Consider the following 22949-nt stretch of genomic DNA (forward strand, 5'->3'; position numbering starts at 1 on the left):
TAAAAAATAAATACGTAGAAAATACATTTACCTATAACTTGAGAACATGCTACATGAAGAGAGCCAAGCCAGTCTACTTTGATGAGATCTTCTTTAAACTCTTCTAGAATGGCTAGTTTCATGATTCCAGTGCCATAGATAAACATTGCAGATAACATCTGAATAAAGAAGCTTGAGGTTAACACTATCCATGCCCATCCTGTGTCAGGAGTGTTTCTTGACAAAACCATTGTTAATTCACTTCTTAGAAAGTAAAATCGATAGCTCTGCAAAACAAAAACAAAAAAAAACATCAAATGAAAAATACGTATTATTGATGATAAATAAATTAACAAAGGTCTAGGGGTACCTTTGTGGATGTGGGTTCAGTTCCAATGCGCGGCAGCTTGAAAAATCGGAGTGAGAAAAAGGAAATATGTTTGAAAAGAAAAAAAGACAAAAACAAAGCCAAAATGCACTGGCGAAATATTAAGAGCGAGATGTGAATGCGGTTGTATTGGGAGTTATGAATGGCGGAAAGGGCGGCGAGTAAGTATTCACTCATATAGGAGTGCATCCTTATTCTGAGATAGTCCTAAGAGGAAGTTGTGTGTGTGTAGAGGTATATAAGTGCAACAGTGGCGTGGGTCAGAGGGATGAAAGATGTGTTTTTTTCTTCCTTTTTCTTGCATACATTCCAAAACACCACGCCCAAACACCATTCACTCCTTAGGCATATCTCAAAATACGGATACTCTCCTACCCAAGCAGGCAACCGCCAGCCATTCTTTCCATCTTAACTTCTCCATAGGACTGCATTTCTATCTGGTTTCCAGCCCCTCAACCGTTATTTTGGTTTTGATTAATTCTTTGGTTCCAGTAACAATTTTTTCTTTTTCTAGCCCTCCAATGCTTTTCCTTTCATGAAGAATTAACGTCCGAAATGTTAACATTCCCGCCATTCCTTTTAAGCATTATGCTAAAACTATATTTGCTAAAACGCGTTCCTCCTGCACTGTCTTTTGCTTAATTTTGTTACTTGCAGCTTAAGCTTTCGTAAGATCGCTTCAGGAACCCAGCTCGACGTGCTCAGAATTCGATCTCTGAATCCGATGAGCTGGGGCTGAATCAAACTGAATCAATATAAGTAAAAGCGGCGAGCTGGCAGAATGGTTAGCACACCAGGCGAAATGCTTAGCGGTATTTCGTCTGCCGCTACATTTTGAGTTCAAATTCCGCCGAGGTCGACTTTGCCTTTCATCCTTTCGGAGTCGATAAATTAAGTACCAGTTGCATACTGGGTCGATCTAATCGACTGGTCCCCTCCCCAAAAATTTCGGGCCTTGTGCCTAGAGTAGAAAAAATGTAAGCAAAGGTGGTGAGATGGCAGAATCGTTAGCACGCCGGGCGAAATGCTTAGCGGTATTTCGTCTGCTGCTACGTTCTGAGTTCAAATTCCGCCGAGGTCGATTTCGCATTTCATCCTTTCGGGGGCGATAAATTAAGTACCAGTTGTGTACTGAGGTCGATCTAATCCACTGGCCTCCTCCCCGAAATTTCTGGTCTTGTGCTTATAATAGAAAGGAATAACGATATAACTAACGCTTACCTCTTTCTTTCCTTTATCCACTCACGCAAATCTATGCATCTGTACGCATGTACACACACACACACACACACACACACACACACACACACACACACACACACACACGAACACATATCAAGCAGCGTGTACCTTATTATATTAATATATCGATTACGGCCGATCTTACCAATCGGTCTTGCACGGTATGAGACCAGATGCTAAATTACAGCATGGTTAAGCAATATCATGAGCTCATCATAACTGGTGGGTATGAATGAGACATGGTAATTGTCATATTTGCATTCCTGCCAGCTCTGATGAGCCAGCTCTGATGAGCCAGCTCTGATGAGCCAGCTCTGATGAGCCAGCTCTAACATCCGATTAGTACCCACTACGAAACTGATTAGCAAGATCTGCCGTAATGAATACATAATATACTGTATGCTTTAATTAATATACCAACTACAGGGGCAAATATACGAATGCTTGTGTTTTTCTGAATTATGGTTTCTTAGACGACTACACACACACACACACACACACACACACACACACACACACACACACACACACACACGCACACACACATTAACATAGAGAGGATGGGTCTGTCGTCGAAAACGAGGTGTGGCTGTTCATTAATGAGAACAGAAGCGACTCCAGCAAACTTGAGGTAGCGGGAAGAGGCCAGTCATTCAGACAAATGACAAAGCAGAACTGGAAAGTCACAGGGTGCAAACACAAGAATGGTGCGCACGCACGCAAACACATTGTCCATAGATAAAATCCTGCAACATAGTAGAGTTAATTTGTTTTCACCACACATACACACACACAAATACATACGCACACAGAAGCATACATATACAATACCTGTACATATATATTATATATATATATGTGCATATATATGTGTGTATATATATATGTATATATATCTTTATTAAAGTATTTATTTCCTTATATATATATTTATATACATACATACACATATATATAATATATATATATATATATATATATATATATATATATATATATATATATGTATACATATAACACACACACACATATATGCAAACACAGTTTATACGTGGACAGTTAGAATTATTGCGTACATTTCTTCTTCGTTTTCACTTGCTTAAACAACCTGTCAGCGTTTCAACGAATTATACTGTGAGTGAAAACATCCGAAGTATCGCAGCACATAGCAAATAATTGCCTGCCACGTATATGTCAAGGGGATGGACAAGTAGGGAGATAGATAGATAGAGAGAGAGAGAGAGAGAGAGAGAGAGAGAGAGAGAGAGAGAGAGAGAGAGAGAGAGAGAGAATGAGAAAGAGAGGCAGAGATGGAGACTGCCAATTATTCTATAATACTTCAAATTTGAGCAAGCTGTGAAGGACTTAATTAAATACACTGGGGAAATGTAAACAAACGTTTGCACCGTCTCTTTGTGACCGCGAGAAGTTTGCATAGATGTTTGCTTACACTATTTGTCTAGAGTATTTGATTACGCTCAGTAACATATATGAAAAATTAGGACTACCACAATACAAGCAACACATTTATATACTATAGTATACGCACAGACATACACATAGACATACACACATTCTGTATTTTGTATCTTTTATCTTGTACGTTCTTCAGTCAATGGACCGCGACCAAGCTGGAGCACCACCTTGAAATGTTCAGTCGGTCAAACTGATACCTGCACCAATTGTGTCTTTAGCTGGCTACTTATTCTTTCAGTCTCTTATTGCGAACCGTTAATTTAGGGGAATCTAAACTAAGCAACACTGGTTTTCAGGAGATGGAGGGGGGACAACCACAAAGACAGACAGACAAATAGACAGAAACACACACACATATGTACTTACATGCATGCTCGCTCTCTCTCTCTCTCTCTCTCTCTCTCTCTCTCTCTCTCTCTCCCTCACACACACACACACACATATATCGTTCAAATTTACAGTAAATCAAAAGGCGAAGAACACCAAGCAGGTGTATTAGTTTAACGCTCAGTAAAAATAGAACAGTCTTTCACGTTTCGAGCCTACGCTCTTCGACAGAAAGGAATAAGGGAGAAAATTGATATATATATATATATATATATATATATATATGTGTGTGTGTGTGTGTGTGTGTGTGTGTGTGTGTGTGTGTGTGTGTGTGTGTGTGTGTGTGTGTGCATGTGTGTGTGGCGTGTGTGGTGTGTGTGTATACGTTATATATAATAATTATATAGGGTTGGTCAAAAGTCACCAAACAGTAAATCAAAACCAAGATTAAAAACAAAAAAAATATTTTATTTGAGACTTCGCTAACAAATAAACAAATGTTGGAAACTAACAGTGATTTTAACTCACAGCATTCAATTAGTAAACATTCATAATTAGAATGAATAAATTAAATTGAACATTATTTACAGAATTTTAGTTTACTGTCGGGTCACTTTTGGCCAACACCTGTGCATAATTTCCGCCAGCTAACAATCCACTCACAAGGCTTTAGTCGACTCGGGGCTACTGCAGAAGACATTCACTCAAGGCGCTGCGCAGCGGGACTAAACTGGAAACCAGGTGGCTGCAAAGCGAAGTTTTTAACCGCACAGCCTTATAGGTGCGTATTAATTTTTTTATAACAGTAGTTAGAAATGGTAGTCTTTCGTGTCCGCGAGAGACGATTCCACCATTTCTTCCTGAACAAACGGCACAGATGCTTGGTTTGTAGTGATCAAATGTTTGTGCTGTGTATATGGTCGCTCTCACTCTGCAATCAACATTACTTTTGCAGGCGCCTGGTGTATCATCCGTTAGATATCGATTCTGATCGCAGAGTATGGTGAGATGAAGTGTTTTGCACGAGAACACAACGCGCCGCTTGGTTCGGGAATCAAACCCTCGATCTGGCGGTCGTGAGAGTCACACCCTAACCACCACTCCACTTGCCCTCACATCGCAATTATTGGCAGCAATAGATCTAACGATGTTAAGGCGGCGAGCTGTCAAAATCGTTAGCACGCCGGGCGAAATGCTTAGCGATATTTCGTCTGCCACTACATTCTGAGTTCAAATTCCGCCGAGGTCGACTTTGCCTTCCATCCTTTCGGGGTCGATTAAATAAGTACCATTTACGCACTGGGGTCGATTTAATCGACTTAATCCCTTTGCTCGCCCTTGTTTGTCTCCTCTATGTTTAGCCCCTTGTGGGCTATAAGGAAATAAATATAATCTAACGATGTCCATATTGCTTCGCGTGTCGCAATAAGATTCACTTTTCAATAGTTAAGAGCATTTTTTTTATCAATGATAACACCTTTATCAATTGTCAAAACAAAAATTACCCAATTAGAAGAAAAATAAAATCACACACACACACACACACACACACACAATAACGCACAATGCGATGCTTACAGCATTTACTGACACCATGGTCGAATTCCTTTGTTTCCGAAGATATTAACCCCGTCAGACCTGGACCCTGTATCTAACTTTTCCTTCACCTCGGCTCCTCAGCAAAAATAATAAAAAAAAGTTGTTGCATCTACAGATAAAGACTTTCGATTGCCGGCAAAATAATGGACCGAATCGGCTGCATCTTCTTTTTCATTGTGTTGTTCTTAACCACTTTGCCAGGAATCCAGTAGATATGACGTTTAATCTATTGCTGCTACAGCGACAGGGTTAAGAAAAACAGTAGCAACTTCTTCTTCGTCGCTAAACCTTCTCGCGTTAGTTCAGTTTCAGCAGAAGTTTGCGGTAACTTCTTGGCAACTTCATGGTGTGATGTGCTTTCAGTTATATCTTACGCCACTGATGCCCTTGAAAGAAGCATCAATGAATGGCCTTATACTTTTCCAGCCTTCTAAAGTCTAAGACTGTCTTAAATGACAGATTACTGGCTCACATTTCAAATCCCACCACCTCCACAAACACCTTTAGTCTGATGTTTCAGTTTTAGGGAAAAAAAAACAAAAATCTTACACAATTTAGATATCCATAGTAAGATCTTGATCCCCGACCTCTTGATGTCTCTGATTATTAACGAATATGACACTGCGACAAAATTATAATACCAACACACTCGCTAATGTTTCTATCGTTTTGTGGCCTCGTGCCAATGTATTATTATTTTTTTAAAAATCAATATTTTATCGTGTTTACACAAAATTTATGTTACTTTTCCAATATATACATTTTATGATTCATCATTATCCGCCAGTGATGATCAAATATATCAATGATTAGCCTGGTCACAAGTTTCTCTGAAAACATTTGCTATAATACAGGCGGGAAACTACGCTTACAGAAAAACTTTCAATCCTTAATCTAGTCCTTCCTATACGGTTTTTTTTTTCGGGTAACCGCTGTTTTCAATTTTTTTACTATCAAAACCTGTTTTAGCAAAATAAAATCTCCCCATCCCCGAGTCTCCACCCATTTACTTTTCGTTTATATTTCATTGGGGAACTCTTATTTCGGTATTGCCCACAAGGGGCTAAACAGAGGGGACAAACAAGGACAGACAAAGGGGTTAAGTCGATTACATCAACCCCAGTGCATAACTGGTACTTAATTTATCGACCCCGAAAGGATAAAAGGCAAAGTTGACCTCGGTGGAATTTGAACTCAGAACGTAACGGCAGACGAAATACCGCTAAGCATTTCTCCCCACGTGCTAACGTTTCTGCCAGCTCGCCGCTGGGAACTCTTAACGCACGAAAGATTCCTCAGTTGTTCATATTTAACCTCTTAGTTAGAGAGGGAAGGGCGGCACCAGTAATGCTCCACTTCCGTTAAAGGCTTACAAGGACCAGAAGATGGCATTAGTTGGGTGAGGGATAAAATTCATTATTTTTTAGTAAATATTATGCGAAATGATTATTGTGTGCAATGATTATGTGTGCAATGATTATGTGTGCAATGATTATGTGTACGAATTTTTGTATAATATATTTATGAACGCTCGCACACGTGTAAATTGAATTGTAATACTTTCTTCTTAATGAAACTAAAATGTTGAATTCATACGGTATTCGATAATCAATTCACAAACTATGGAATCATAACCTCTCCAATTTTTTCGTTGTTCTCTTGTGCCGTTTATATCATTCTAACTCAGAGTAAGACTTCAAGGGTTTGATTGTTTTGATAGTTGCCTTAACCATCAACATCATACAGTATTTTTTTCTTTATTTCTCTTCTTACCAATTTATAAATAAGGCTTCGACGATATAGGCCAATCTTTAAGCAACTGATTAAATTTTATCCGATGGACAATTCATTTCTCTCAGCGTGCATTCAATTGTTTTGCACCAGGTGGGTTTTCGCCCTCGAGCCTTTCAATGCCAAGATGCTGCCCATTTTAAAGTTATTTTCGCTGTCCTCTTCTGATACAAAAAATTCTGCTGTTTTACCCCCAATCTCATATATTGCAACCAGTTTGTGGGCACTTCCTCTCATTCGGCAATTTGTTGGATCCGGAAATATGACAGATTTTCTCCAAGCACCTGCAGCCTATTACGTTGATCTTATTCACTTCACATTTTCCTACTCAGCATCCTTCGTAGCCATATATTAGAGCCGTTTCCCTTAGAAAGACTAATATTAAATCTAAAACTATTGTACTTTCAGATCGACTGAATTCCTCACATACTTCGGTAAAACTTGTATTTACCTCGTTGATTTCGACTTTTTTTTTGTAGAAACCTCCTCGACGATAAAACACAAGATTATGATGCAATTACATCTATCAAATATTGGGCAAATTGTCCAGTATATTATGTGTTTCTATCATCCCTTTTTCTTGTGATTTAGCCTTCGTCATTTATTGCTAAAACTATGTTCAAAACCAAGTCATTAGTCTAGAAACAACTTATAAAAATAAGATGTAGTGTTAACCACAAATATTAGAGGTGAATATTTTATCTAGATAATGGCTTAAGATGAAGCTACGGTGAATCTAAATCATAGATTCTAAAATCTAAGCACGTAATTGAACTAATTGTGCACTTGAAGAGAATCCACTCAGAACAACCAGCAAACACGTGGCATAGAAGTACAGATTACAAATTGGTGCACGTGATATAAAGGTGACTACTGATAACTTATATAACTTTTGATTTCAACCTAGGAGTTAATCAATTCGTAATCAGCTGTTCTCACATTTATGAATTAAAACATGTCGTTTATATCAGTCTTTATCTAACGACTAAAGGTTTATATTGTCGGGCGGAATATGTCAAGAGAACTCTGTAACAACTGTTACACAAGGGTTACAACTATTAGGTCTAAACAACCTGTGAAGAATAACAACAATCAAAGACAGTCATTGGCTTAGTTGTGCCAGTCTAATTCTAAATCATGCTTCCTACATATTTTACTTTCTACGATACTTATCAATCATATCATTTTATATATGATTATGTTCAGTGTCAACCATATCTAGAGCAAAGTCTTCAGGAGGCCGGCCTTGCTAGGTATGTTAATTCCGATGTCTCGTATCACTTTGTGTTTATTACTGTACAACTCCTTAAATCCAATGAAGTTAACTCTATTTGCCTTATTCGACGTAACAATATATTGATAAAAACTAAATGTTTAATTCAATTAAACTTATTTACCTCGGGTTATGCCATGCTGACGGTTTCTAATAAGAATTAAATGGCACTGTATATGATTGCTAATGACTAGTATTTTAAGATCTTCAAATTAAATAATCAACAATAAAAATAAAATCTAGATTTGTATGTTCTACACATTTTCTACTTTGTTTTTCGGTTTTAAATTCAAACTTGTAATGCCGCAAAATATTATGTAGAAATTACACAAATTGGCCACCAGGGAACGCCACGTCCTAAATGTACCGTTAAGAAATGAAAATTAGAATAATTAGAAATATTCTTACGGACGATTGTTTCCATGCAGTGTTGAGTACATAATTGAAACTTGTGTTGATGCCTACTCACGTGCTCATAGAAGCAAATATTCATTAGCACACATGACTCTTAATCTTGGCATAACGCCTCAAGATATGAAGGAAGGGTACAATGTTATAATAAACCACTACACTTCAGGAGGAGACCCCCTTCGGTCATGAAGGACCATGGGATTGCACCTAGAAAGTTACCTCTGGGCAAGTTTATTTGTGGAAGGCCAGCAGTCGCCCATGCATACCAGCCTCCCCTCTCCACACCACTAATGTTATCCAAGGGAAAAGCAAAGGGGCCGATACAGCTTGGCACCAGTAACGTGGCAATTCATTTCTACAACTGAGTGAACTGGAGCAACGTGAAATAATGTGTCTTGCTCAAGAACACAACACGGTCCGGGAATCGAACTCACAACCTCACGATCATAAGCTCGACGCTCTAATCACTGAGCCATGCGCCTTCACCTACAGTTGACTGGTACTGAAATAATCGACTTCCTGGTGGCAGGGCTTAACCACGCAACCTAATATTTAACCAGTTCAACATGTCATTTTTCTTTCATTCCCTCTAAAGAGGCTTAAAGCGTGTCTATAGCTGTGATGAAATATGTTGATAAGCATGAAAGTAAAGACAGCAAAAACAATCATACAGTTTATATGTTCTTACGTAATTACATGCTTAGTAGTTACTAAGGTGGTGCTGCTGCAGTATGGCCTTAACATTGATGCCTAATAAAAACTAAAAATCATCGAAACTGGTCGCAATATTTTAGTTTTATTGGAACTGACAAAGTTTCTCAAGAAAAATAGAGCAATACTGTATCGAAAGATTTTTCGAAAGAGCATGTTGGTCACATACTCGCTTGATATATCTGCCGCACGTTTCTTTACAATATATTCGCACACGACTACATAGAACATACACGAATCAACAAGGGTAACTTCTACATGGTGACCCAATCTGTTAGAAATAGTTGTGAAGTTTGCCTCATACCACTCTTTGAACCATGTAGTTCTTTTTATATATATTCTCAGTTGTATGTTTTCTCAAATACTTTATATACAAAGAGAGGAAGATGTATATGAAAGGAATGCCTTTGATCGTGGGCCACATTGTATAATGTAGCTCTAGATATATTATATCTGAAGAAAAAAAAACGGAACAGTCATGGTTGGAACCCTTTTGGTTGTCTGTATGTGCGAGAAGTTGGAACTAAACAACACAACGAAAACAAGGAGAACAACAAAAGAAGAAGGAAAAGAAAAGCTACGGTAACAGTAACAACAGAGAGAGAGAGAGAGAGAGAGAGAGAGAGAGAGAGAGAGAAAAGAAGGAGAAAGGGAAAGAAAGGTAGAGAAAGAGAGAATCCCCGTATTATCTTTAAAGTATACATTATGATCCAATGATAAAAGAATGACTTCACCATTCCGGATTACAGGTATTCGTATAAATACGAATTAGTATTTCTCAGTCCGTGTTACTTTTACCAAACGTAGAAGCGAAAACCGCTGCCAGCCAAAATAGAAACTTAGTCACAAAGGTATTTCCTATCGTCCATCATTTATCTAAAAGTATCCTACAAAGAAGAACAAAGACGTATAACTCTTGATGTAACTATTTGTAGGAGATTTGTTTCCTTACTGTGTTGGCTATTTATGATGAATGTGAGTTGTGTGATGGCAGGCGATTGGCTGAGATGCGTGAAGCTAGCATGAAATCTTTTCAGTTATATTGATTAGTTAAACGCTGGTAAACATCACGTGCTTATAATTAATTCATCTACTTGTTTCAGTCATTAGACAGCGGCCATGCTGAGGCACTACCTTGAATAATCTTTAGTCGAATGAATCGACCCCAGTATCTACTTGTTTTAAAGGTTATCGGTCGTTTTTGACGAATCGTTAGGTTACGGTGAGATAAACACACCAACACCGGTTGTGAAACTGTGGTGGGAGACAAACATAGACAGACACAAGGAAACGCCCCCTCTCTCTCTCACACACATATATTTACAACAGGCTTCTTTTAGTTTCCGTTTACCAAATCCACTCCGAGGCTTCAGTCGGTCCAACGCTACAGCAAAAGATACTTGCCCAAGGTGCCACGCAGTTAGAATATATCCAGAACCATGTGGTCTGCTAAGCAAGCGCCTTACCACCCAGCCACGCCTGCGCAACATAAATATACGTTTACCTAAAAAAGAAACTATGAGAAGCTTTATGATTCAGACATAAAGCTTCAGACATGGCTGTGTGGTTAGGAAGTTTGTGTTGCAGCCATATGATTTCAGGTTGAGTCCCACTGCGCAGCACCTTGGACACATGTCATTTACTATAGCAACGGACCAACCAATGCCTTGTGAAGGAATATGGTAAACGGCAACTGTGAGGAAGCCCGTCGTATGTGTGTGTGTGTATATGTGTGTATGAGTGTCTCCCTGCTGCTTGACAACCAGCATTTGTTTACATCTCCGTAACTTAGTGGTTCTGCAAAAGAACCAATTATATTAAGTCGGAAACTTTAAAAAATGCCTACGTGGTGGTCGTGGTGGTGGGGGGCGATATGTTTGACTAAAGCTTTCCAGAGGCGGTGCCCCAGCATGGCCGCATTTCAATGACAGAAAGAAGTTAAAGATAAAAAGTAAAATATTAATTGACCTGCTAAGTCCTAATTGGGGATACATAATTATCTGAATTAATTTTGGTTTATTGAAGACTAAAAGCTCTGGATAGCAATATCGGGTTCATTTCTTAAGTAAACAGTAATTGAAAGAAGGCAAGGCAGCAATTGGTTATAATTCTAGTAATATTCTTTTATACTCTAGGCACAAGGTCCGGAATTTTGAGGGGAGGGGGCAGTGGATTAGAACGACCCCAGTACGCAACTGATTCTTAATTTATCGACCCAGAAAAGGTGAAAGCAAAGTTGACCTCAGCGGAATGTGAACTCAGAACGTAAAGACAGACGAAATACCACTAAGCATTTCGCCCGCCGTGCTAACGTTTCTGCTACCTCGCCGCCTTGTTATAATTCTAGTAATGACAATCTGGTGAGTGAGATCTTAGTGAAATTGTTGTACACAGGGGCTTCCATAGTTCAATGCTGACCATCCATATAAACGTGAGTGTACAGGCTTAGGAAAGGAATTGTTAGGGAAATAGGTTGTTAGCCATGCCTATAAGTCTTTCCTCACCACACCATGTCTATCCAAAGTCCGTCGACTTGGACTAATTCAGTGCAGTATTAATGTTGTCGCAAACGTTGCTGTCAGAAGCCGCAATGCATCTCGTCCTATCCTCAAATAGTTCTGCCATTTCGACGCCTTGAATCATTACTGTTGTAAATGATCCTCAAAGACCTGTGAATCCTGGCAATATTTGAATTCAGGAGGTAAAAAGTCGAGGCAAATAACTCGAAGCTTTCTCCCAGCGCTCTAACAGCTCAGCCTTTAAATTTGCTTAGAATAATTTATTGATTTCGTATTTCGATACAAAGCAATAACTGAGAGAAACAAATTACGCATTGCTTGTCTAAGAAGAACCTCAACTACAAATGTGAAGTGACGCGATTTTAATCGTAAATCGAATCCCATTTTAGCAGTTAATGGAAACTTATCAGTTCTAGTAACGTTCACTATTATTTTCTCAATTATCTAAAGAAGATTCGCTAAAACGTTTGATTATATTATCTCTTTAGTATAGGTGATGTCCTATATTTGTAAGGATATGCAAATATTTGGCTGTGACGCTGTGATATTCATGTCTTTCCCGAATAGAAAACGAACATATTAAGAAAATTTGAACCATGAAACGTAAATCAAAACTTGGGCAGCAGAACCTATGAGATACGTCTCACTAGAAATGTGCCACTATTTTTCAATGAGTTCACCGTTATTTTCTTGTATATTTAAAAAAGAGTAATTTTAATATTAATTTAATACAGGCGTTAAACAAAGACAAACACCACAAAACATGGTTTAATTGATTAATTAATTAATTAAAAATACACAAAAGAAAATTTTATCAGCAAAGTTTTTAAACACCTTTATACGAAGTGTAAATTGAATATAATATAATATGTAGCAGGTGAAAAAAGTATCACTCACTAATTTAGTTAAAAATTTTACAACAAGATTTAAAATAAAAATATCTATAATTATAATTTTCACTATGAAAAACAGAGCAAGGCGCGTACATACATAGCTGGAGATGAGCAATCAATATATTCTGTTATCTTTGTTCTAAAGAATTTAACATTTTCAGGTGTCCATTATTGGAATAAAAGATAAATGATTAAAAAGTAAACTGATTAATGTCGGAGCCCACATCGGAGATCATATCAGAAGAGATCTGATTAAAAATTCCTAGTTAAGCAATAAAAGAACTAACGGGCGGATACCTTGAGTGATCAGAGAAAGGAAACAAATGGCGAATTAACGGGGTTCATTTTAGAATTTTTTAATCAGTGTCATGATAAAGGAATCAAAATGTATGTATGTGTATGTATGTTGGTACATGTCAATATATATATATATATATATATATATATATATATATATATATATATATATATATATATATATATATATATATATATATATATGTATGTATGTATGTATGTATGTATATGCCTGTATATACCTATGTATTTATGTGAGTGTGTGCCTATATATATGTATATATACATACACACACACACACGCACACACACACATACACACATATATTTATACATACACACATATATATACACGCACAACACATAAATGTATACACATTCTAGGGAGACAAGTTCAAAAGAAACTATGTCAGACCAATTAGAATATACTTTAAAAGATTAGTCTGAGAGAGAATGAAATAAATTTATTGATTAAATATCCTAAACAAACACACACATATATATGTATATGTGTGTATGTGTGTGTGTGTGTGTCTGTGTGTATACACATACATACGTACATGGACACATACATATTGAAGATATGATAAAGTTTATCAAAAATTTACCTTCGCTCTGTTCAGGTAAGTGCAGATTTAAAGATTTAAAACCGAAACTAAGAAGGAGATTATAATAAAGAAAAACTGCTCTGTTTAACAAATTGAAAAAGGAATTAATTTTATATCAGACGAATAGTATCGTTATTTCAAAGAAGACAACAAGCCTCTAACAGCTAAAACAAACGCAAACAAATGAATAACACATCATATTATGCTAAGAATGGACAGAAACGTGAAAGTACCTAGTGGTATTATTACTTATATCTCTTTGATCTACATTTATGATCCTGTTGGATCGATTACATCTTTTATCAGTAAAAAATCGATGAAATAAATTCTAGCTATATGCTTCGATTAAATTTATTTATTTAGATATTATTGTCGTTGCTGTTGTTCTTGTTATCATCATCATCATCATCATCATCATCATCATCATCATCATCATTATCAACATCATCATCATCATCATCATCATCGTCATCATTATTATTGAGTGAAGGAGCAGCGCATGCCATCAAAGTGACACTGGGGTAAAATATACCAAGCCCAATATACCCATCATGACTACCCGTCTGATAAGGGTACACCAGGCACATGCATCACAACCATATGTGCGCGATATGGTGATCCCGTATCAAGATAAACAGTGCATGACCTTGCAGGTGGGGCCCAGTTAGAATTTTCTTCAGGTCGAGTAGCCCATCCCACTCAAAAGGTCCCTGAATAAGGTTTGTTTAATGATGTTGAGCATAACCTTTCTCATTCGAAACATTTTTTTCTAAACAAAACAACACACATGGCCAGCAGAATAACCCATTAAGCGTAGCACTGCTAGTTAACCATTTTTTCTTTTCATACAAATTAACCTGACATTGTCTCGTGAATTTTTTGCTCTATCTTCACAAATCGTAATTTCGGTGTTGGTCGACCACCATTTATAATTAATTGCTTCCGTTCAAAATCTTTTTTTGAAAAACTATTTTTCAAAATTTCTTCTATAACACACATTTCAGTTATTTGCACAAATATTTCGAAAATCCTAGAGAAATCTTATGAAAGTAATTGAGGCACGTGTGAGCGTGTGTGCATGAATTGCAAATCAGTTTCATCAAGTCGGAAAGATAATTTTAGCAAATCAACGCAAGATTAATTAGCTATATTATATTTCTGATTTCAGAATTTTTGAAAATTTGTTCAATACAGAGGATGGTTAAAGATAATAAATTCAAAACTTACAACAGAGCGAAATAGGTATTCGAAAGTCACGGTAACATTTGAGCTGACTAATTAAGAATTATGGGATTGTTGATATGTTTTGGTCAGAATATTTTAAGGTCAAAAAGTCAAATCCAGTCAGCCATTTAGCCTGTTGCGTTAGCGACATCAATTCAAAGAACTGTTGACAAAGAAAAACTGCCTTCTGTAGTTATTTTATCGCGATAAATAAATAATCTTACAGGCATTGACTTTACAGATAGGCAGGAAAGAAATGGTAGTTACTAAAATAAAGGAAAGGTGGGAACAAAAGATTTCATATGCGTTTAAGTATGCCTAGAGGAAGCTGAATTGAGCATGTTAATACAGCAAAGCATCTGGACGGGTTTCCTTTGAAACAAAGTAACTACTTTAGCTCAGTTTCCAATGATTTTGACAACTTATCAATGTAGTTATAGATACATCACGTTCTTAAATTAATTTTTGAGTGATTTAAAAAATAAACGTATATGGAGTGCATGACTTGCATGTCTCAAATGCGCGCCACTGATATATATATATATATATATATATATATATATATATATGAAAAACTTCCTCCGACCCCTATATGTGAAGTTGGACCTTCAATAAATTTTTAGCACTAAAATCGGTTTTCCTGAATATGAGCTGCTAAGTTGAGGAGTGCATCTGATATGCCCGTGCGTGTTTTGGAACATCAAGTGCGCTGATACCATTTCTAAAGACGTTACTAGATATGGTATTACAGCTGCCTTTACTAATCCACGTATGTGAAATATCCTGCATGCGATTTTGAAGAAAGTTTTCTCAGCAATTTCTTGTGCCTCACTCACAATGCTGGCGTGTTCTGCAATACAGGATATTGTAATATCGATATCTTATTTGATATTTTCGCCTTTTTTTTTTTTTTACCAGATATCCCATCAAAAGAGAGAAAAAAATGTCGTATTGAATGAAACCAACATTCTAAATAATTTTAATATATTTAAACACAACGACAGTAATAATAAGGGCAATGATGATGATGATGATCATGATGATGATGGTAGGGAATTGCTGTTCCTATTATTTCTTTGCCCTTATAAATTTATACTTTTTACGTAATTCCCTGCAGAGATAAATTCCTGCAACTTTTAAGATAATAGTCATTACAGAGAAATGATGACCGTGATGATGATGATGGTGGTGGTGGTAGTGGTGGTGGATGTAATGAAGACTGCGGTGTAGAAAGTGATGATGTTTTAATGGTGATGATACTAACACTTCTTTCCTGCATATCTTAATCTTATAACTATACCTATTTATATGCATATACATATACAAGCACGTGTGTCCACACATACATAAATGTATATACATATATATCTATCTATCTATATATATATATATATATATATATATATATATATATATATATATATATATATATATATATATGTATGTATATACATATATATACACTTAAATGCACACACATATATATGTTTGTATATCTATATATGTATATATGAATGTGTGTGTGTTTGTGTAAGATATATATACATACGCATATATATAATATACATGTATATGTATGTACACATACATAGGTACATACACGCATACATATATGTCTATACTTTTATATGAATCCCTTTATCTCTTATCTCTCCATTTCTCTCTTTATATACATATATACATACATATATATATATATATATATATATATATATATATATATATATATATATATATATATATATATACAAACATACACACACATATACATTGCTTTCTGTATCAGTTTGCTGCTTTCACTTTTTACAATTTTCCCCTCCAATATTGCCCATCAAGATAATGCTGATTGAATGATCTTATCTAGTTGGAATTTGGCAAAGTTATATTCCCAGGGCTTATTCATTCATGAGCTACAAAAAAGATCAGTGCTTCAGCTCCAAAAATAAGATTTGATTTCCCTACTCACCCATAAATATGATTAACCAGATCAACACTTCCTTGCAATCTCTTTAAGAAAATAGTCTTTTCTTGCAACTTTATGCACCATTTCCACACATTTTAATATTTTCGACAAGACTACAACGTGATATTTTCCGACAAAATGCTTTTCTTTTTCATTTCACCATTTTATATTTTTCAACATTTTTTTTTACCTCTTCTAACAGCGATTTCAATGGATTTTCTTTTCTCTTTTTTTGTTTTCTTTTGCATATTAGGCTATAGTAGTTTCATAATATTTTCCTCAATCTGTAATCTCCGACTCCCAAAAGGTAGGAGATGAATAATACAAGCGGTCGGGTCCAAGAAAAGAAGGCCGTTGAAAATCGGTCACCCTATCTTTAAGCATCGAATGTTTGGCGTGATTAATGTTATGGAAGAAGGAGAGCAGCTAACCAAGCAGTTCCATATTACGATTGCAACAGTATTATCAACAACAACAAAACAACAACAACACAACAGCAAAGGAGCATAAGCAGAAAGGCATCTCGCAAACACAACAATAACCACTGCAACTTTGGCAACAACAAAAACGGCAGCTGCAACAACAAAAGCTAAAACAAAAATATAAGCACCAAGAAGGTATGAAGATACCATAAAAGCATCACAGAAAACCAGTTATGAACGAGGGAATGTTGAGCTTACAATGGACCCTTTATGCAGAAATGCCCTCCACCCCCCAGTTCTTCAAATTTCGTTCTATTGCTTTATGCAAGGTGATTTTTAGCATTCACGGAATGGGTTCGCAGTCGAGTGCTGCAAAGCAGGGATGAGAGTTAATGATTTAAAGACTGAAAAATTGGTCCTCTCAAGAAAGTGTTCTCGTACACTCTGCATCTTAGGGGAACTACATTGAAGCGAGTGGAGAAGTTTCAGTATCTCAGAGCCGTATTCAGTTGTGTTTTGATGCAGGAGGATAGACGAGCAGTAACTGGGGCAGTAATGCGACAGTTTGTATTCTTTAAAAGGAGAGATTGGTAAAAATTAAAAGACCAAAGTTGTCATTCTCGTCTACGATCATGAATGTTGGATAATGGCCGAAAGTGTATGATCATGAATGCATGTGGCCAAAATGCATGTGGCCAAAATGGGATTCTTCCGAAGAAACTTCTGAGTCATGTTACTCGACAGAGTAAGTAGCTCGGCCGAACCAATTGGAAGGAGTCCTTAGGGTAGTCCAAGAATGAGATAGTAGGATAATGCTCATAGTATCAGTTAGTCACGCTTGAGAATCAGCCAGAAAGTGGTTGCTCCTGATAGAAGCGTTTGGAAGAAAATGCCTGAGGACTTCTACGAACTTCTCAGGAAAATTGGCGGAGAAAATTAATGGATGGATGGATTTGCTAGAAATGAAGGACACAAATGGAAAAGGCCTCATATATATAGTGAATCCAAACAAAGAAGAACAAACAAGAAGGAACAATAACGCGAGTACGTGGTACATGTACTGTATTATCAGATATGCAGGAAAGGAAGGAAAGAGAATTTAACGTTTCGAGCCAGGCTCTTCTTCAGAAATAGAGAGAAATCCAAAGGAAGACAGAGGACGAAAATCGCCAACTATACACACGCGGTTACAAAGAAAGGTTGAGTTCAATTAGAACGTTTTTACTTTGTGGTGAAGGTGTCCAAACTTAGATATCTAATAAAGATTTTTCATATTAAATTTGTAGCTTACTATTGCAAGTATTTTATTAAGAATATGAAAATTTTACAGGTATAAGGTGTTATGAGCATTTATAGAACACAGTATTATATAAGCTCAACAAACAATTAAATATGGAGAAGAGAAGATGTTAAAAGTTTTATAAAATTTTAATCCATGCATACGATCGTTTCAAATGATAACACCAACATGTAAGAAATATGGAAGAAATTAAATTAATTATGATTATAATTAAATTAATTTAATTACATATTACCATTCTCCTCACTGCAAAAATGAAGAATACATCAGAAAAGTTGTAACAGAATGAAATTATGTTGCTTCAGGAGACTGCACGGATTCTGTGCCGCATAACTAATTCGGATATTCGTAAAATGATTGTGATGGATGAAATAAAAACATGCTTAGGTATTGTTGAGTCTAAAACTTAGCGGTTCGGCAAAAGATACCGATAGAATAAGTACTAGGCTTTCAGAGAATATATCCTGGGGTCGATTTGCTCGACTCAAGGTGGTGCTACAGCATGGCCGCATTCAAATGACTGAAACAATTAAAAGAATATATATATACATCGTATATATATATGTATATATATAAACAATTATAAATAAGGGCAAAAGAAAAATTTCCTTTAAAGCGTCGATCACCACATACAATATACATCATTATAAATACACGCCGTATTTATATATAAATACATGTATATAAATATATATATAATTGACTTAGGAAAAGAACCCAAAATATGAGCGGTGTCAAAATGCTGGACGACGATAACAATTGAGAATGGACAGAAGACGGCAATAATGAGAAGATCAGAAAAAGAATTTAAAAGATTTGCATCGACTTACATTTTGTATTCAGAAATCACGGGCAATAATAATAACTTTCAGCAGAAATTTCACGTCTTAAATCAGAGGTAAACCATTCACCTTGTATCTTTTCACTTTTAAATCCAACAACTGCAAGTAATAAAAAATGCTGACACGCCCAAATATAATTTCTAAACACTGGTTTGACTGAAGCTAATAACACTTCACTTCTGTACTTTAATTATCTGTTCAGAGGTCGAGATTTTAAGCGTGTTTCTTATCTTAATGAATGGATTACTGATGGTTTCAATAAAGGATAGATAAATCTCGATTAGCTACTGATCAGCATTTCCGGAGCAAAGTCAGTTCGAATTTGTGGACATATGAGACTCCAGAATCAATCAATTCAGTATTTCGTTGATTATCGATATACACACATATATGGATAATATATATATATATATGTGTGTGTGTGTGTATATTTCGGTATACATATGTATACTTTTCTACTCAGGCACAAGGCCCGAAATTTTGGGGGAGGGGCCCAGTCGATTGGATCGACCTCAGTACGCAACTGGTACTTAATTTATCGATCCCGAAAGGATGAAAAGCAAAGTCGACCTCGGTGGAATTTGAACTCAGAACGTAAGGACAGACGAAACACCGCTAAGACTTTCGCCCAGTGTGCTAACGTCTCTGCCAGTTCGCCGCCTTGGTATACGTATATACAGAGGCACATAAAATACGAACTTCTAAGATTTGTGTTATTCGATATTCTAAAGATATTTTTTCATATATGATTAGTAATTTTTAATTTAAGAAAATCTTTCTTCAAATATTGTCACTGAAAGAGAAATCTTGTAAAAAACACTTGTTTCCTATCTTCATCTGTTTTCTCTCCTCATTTCATTCCTTAGAAGAGCGTTGGCTCGGAATTTCAAAGACTTCTTCCACTTTTCCTGCGTATCAAAACTATTACATCTTGTTTTTTGTTCCCTCACCTGTTTCAACATTTTGTTTTGGGGGTTTTGTACAACAATATATATATATATATATATATATATGCAAAATTAATAGAGGTCATAAAAATGACGGAAAGTACTGACTAGCACCGAATTATGCTAAATTAAGAGTTAAATTAACTCAAAAACACTAAAGCATTATAGTCAATGACTGACAATGGGAGGTAAGTCTCAAGCGTACATAGCCGTATTGCGATTTCGTATTTTGGCGTAGACCACATTAATTCTCCTCACTGGCACTTAACGCCAAATGTTAATCTCAACTTCCTTTGTGAATCTTATGAGGAAAACTGTTGAAAACATTTGCTGGTTTTCAAAACGGTAAAAGTGTAAACAATAAATTAAATATAGTACTTTAGTGACTTAAGAGTTAATTTAACTATTATTCGATGCTGGTCCAGCACCCTCCGTCACTTTTAAGACCTCTGTTAATTTTGCCTTTAGGTTCTAATTACTAATAAGCCACCCTTTTTATTTTTTTATATTATATTATATTATATCATATTATATTATATTATATTATATTGTATACACCCATATTATATTAAATATATGACAAGGGAATAAAAAAATTATGTCATGCTCTCCGATGAATCTGTAGGATTCCAGCATTTAAATTTATCCCCGGTATTTAATCCGCGCGCGCGCGCGCGCGCGCGCGTGTGTGTGTGTGTGTATGTGTGTGCGTGCCTATATATCTACTACTGAGAGATAAGTACTTCCAAATTTAGGATTTTCTGTGGATAGGTTTTTGCAATTTGAAGCGTAAAGAATCCTTCGTGTCACTGAATTCCACTCATAAAAGCTTCTCTATATAACTTAAGAAACGTTAAAAAAAGTTTCCCTTAAAGAGCTTTTCCGCGGATTTCAAAAAACATTTCACACAAATGCTTCGCCCAGCAAAATCCCCATTTGTCCAACTTCAATCAAATCACAAATTACGGAAATGATCACTGTATGAAAGGCTTTATTAGACTGAAGAGGAAATTCTATCATGCCAGCACTGCAGTAACGAACACGAAGACAGGCTAGTTGGCACTGCTTTAAAGTCCGCTGTCATGTGTGGGTGTGTGTGTATGTGTACGTGTACGTGTGTATGTGTATGTGTGTGTGTGTGTGTGCACATATACTTGAGTTTGATTCTTTCATCTGCCTTAGAAGCTCTGTACAAAATGATGGAAATCTAGACACAAAAATACATCTGCGAATTCAAAGAGCAGCACAAACATTTGGCGGTTTGGAGTTACGCGTTTGGCGATAACGACAAAAATAACACAAAATTGGCTCTGTACAAATCGTTTGTATTACCATCCCTGTTGCCTTCTTCTGAAACAATGACATGCTATGAAAGACATTTCAAATTGTTAGAGCAATTCCACCAAAAATGCTTTCATCGCATTTTAGACATTAAATGGAGTTCTTTTACTCCACTCCAAACACAGATGTCCTTGCGTCTGAATGATTCTGAAAAACCAAAATGAGATGGTGTGGCCATGTTGTTCGAATGGTGGATGAACGAACACCTTAGCCGTTTTATGGTGAACTTGTAGAGGCGAAATGCTATAGGTGTAAACTTAAAAAGAGGTTTAAAGGACGGCATAAGGACTACCATGAAGACACTTGCTTCGGATCGAGCTGGATGGCGAACAAAAGTGTGGAGTGGAGGGAAAAGGTTTGAAGAAGCCAGGATAAAGCATGCAAGACTCAAGAGAGATTTAAAGAAGAATGTTATGATCGAGGTGAATCATAATGACTTTATTTGTTTGTACAGTTTGTGACAGACCATGCCTTTCTTTTACTGAGCTCAAATCTCATTTGCTGGCCCAGCAAAAACGAATCTCCATCAACTGTTCTGCCTATATGTCTGTGCGCACCTTTCAATGTCATGTATGCCATAAGGTTTGCAAATCTAGCGGAGGCCTCAAAAGACAGTTTAAGATCCACAAAGATCAGAACTTAACTTCAGCTCTTGGGAGTCCAAATCGGATATGCAATCTATGTGGATGTCTTTTCAAAACATTGCTTGGTTTAAAAGGCTACATCAGACACCATGATGGATCTAGGGTTTAGGCACAGGAGGTGGTCAGATTCTGCATAGAGAGTAGACAACTATATATATATATATATATATATATATATATATATATATATATATATATATATATGTGTGTGTGTGTGTGTGACTGTGACTGGCTTCTTTCAGCTTTCATTTACCAAATCCACTCACAAGGCTTTGGTCGGTCTGACGCTGTAGTAGAAAGAAGACACTTGCCCAAGGTGCCATGCAGCGGAACTGAGCCCAGAACCATATAGTTGGGAAGCATGCTTATTACGTTACTACACAGTCACTCCTGCGCTTATATATATATATATATATATATAGAGAGAGAGAGAGAGAGAGAGAGAGAAAGAGAGAGAGGGAAAGCGAGAGAAACACACACACATTCACACACACATTTATACATACACACATATATATTTATGTATTTTTGGTGTATGTTTGAGTTACTATGTAAAAGCGTGTGAATGTATGTGTTTGTGTGTGTGTTCGTATCTATTTGTGTCTGTATGTGAGAGTCAGTCCGTACCGACCGATAACAAGAATTTAAGTACAAAACGTAAGGTATAAAAAAAAAAAGAAGAAAAACACACACTCAGAAAAACAGCCATCTTGAAATGTTCATTATATTTAGTATCTTTTGAAACGTGAATA

General features: G+C 36.3%; 1 protein-coding gene across 1 annotated transcript in view; it reads right to left on the minus strand.

The window, feature by feature from the left end:
• Nucleotides 1-19513, minus strand: part of LOC106878691 (monocarboxylate transporter 13) — a 34382-nt gene extending 14869 nt beyond the window's left edge. Inside the window, exons 1-2 of the mRNA XM_014927973.3 lie at nt 19254-19513; nt 32-266 (exon numbers count right to left, since the gene is read on the minus strand). Of these exons, the coding sequence (XP_014783459.1) occupies nt 32-230 (199 nt within the window). The 5' untranslated portion in view covers nt 231-266; nt 19254-19513. The remainder of the gene's footprint in view (nt 1-31; nt 267-19253) is intronic.
• Between the last annotated feature and the right edge of the window lie 3436 nt (nt 19514-22949).

Source organism: Octopus bimaculoides, chromosome 9 (genome assembly GCF_046866305.1).
Source record: "Octopus bimaculoides isolate indiv1 chromosome 9, ASM4686630v1, whole genome shotgun sequence".
Lineage (NCBI taxonomy): Eukaryota > Metazoa > Mollusca > Cephalopoda > Octopoda > Octopodidae > Octopus > Octopus bimaculoides.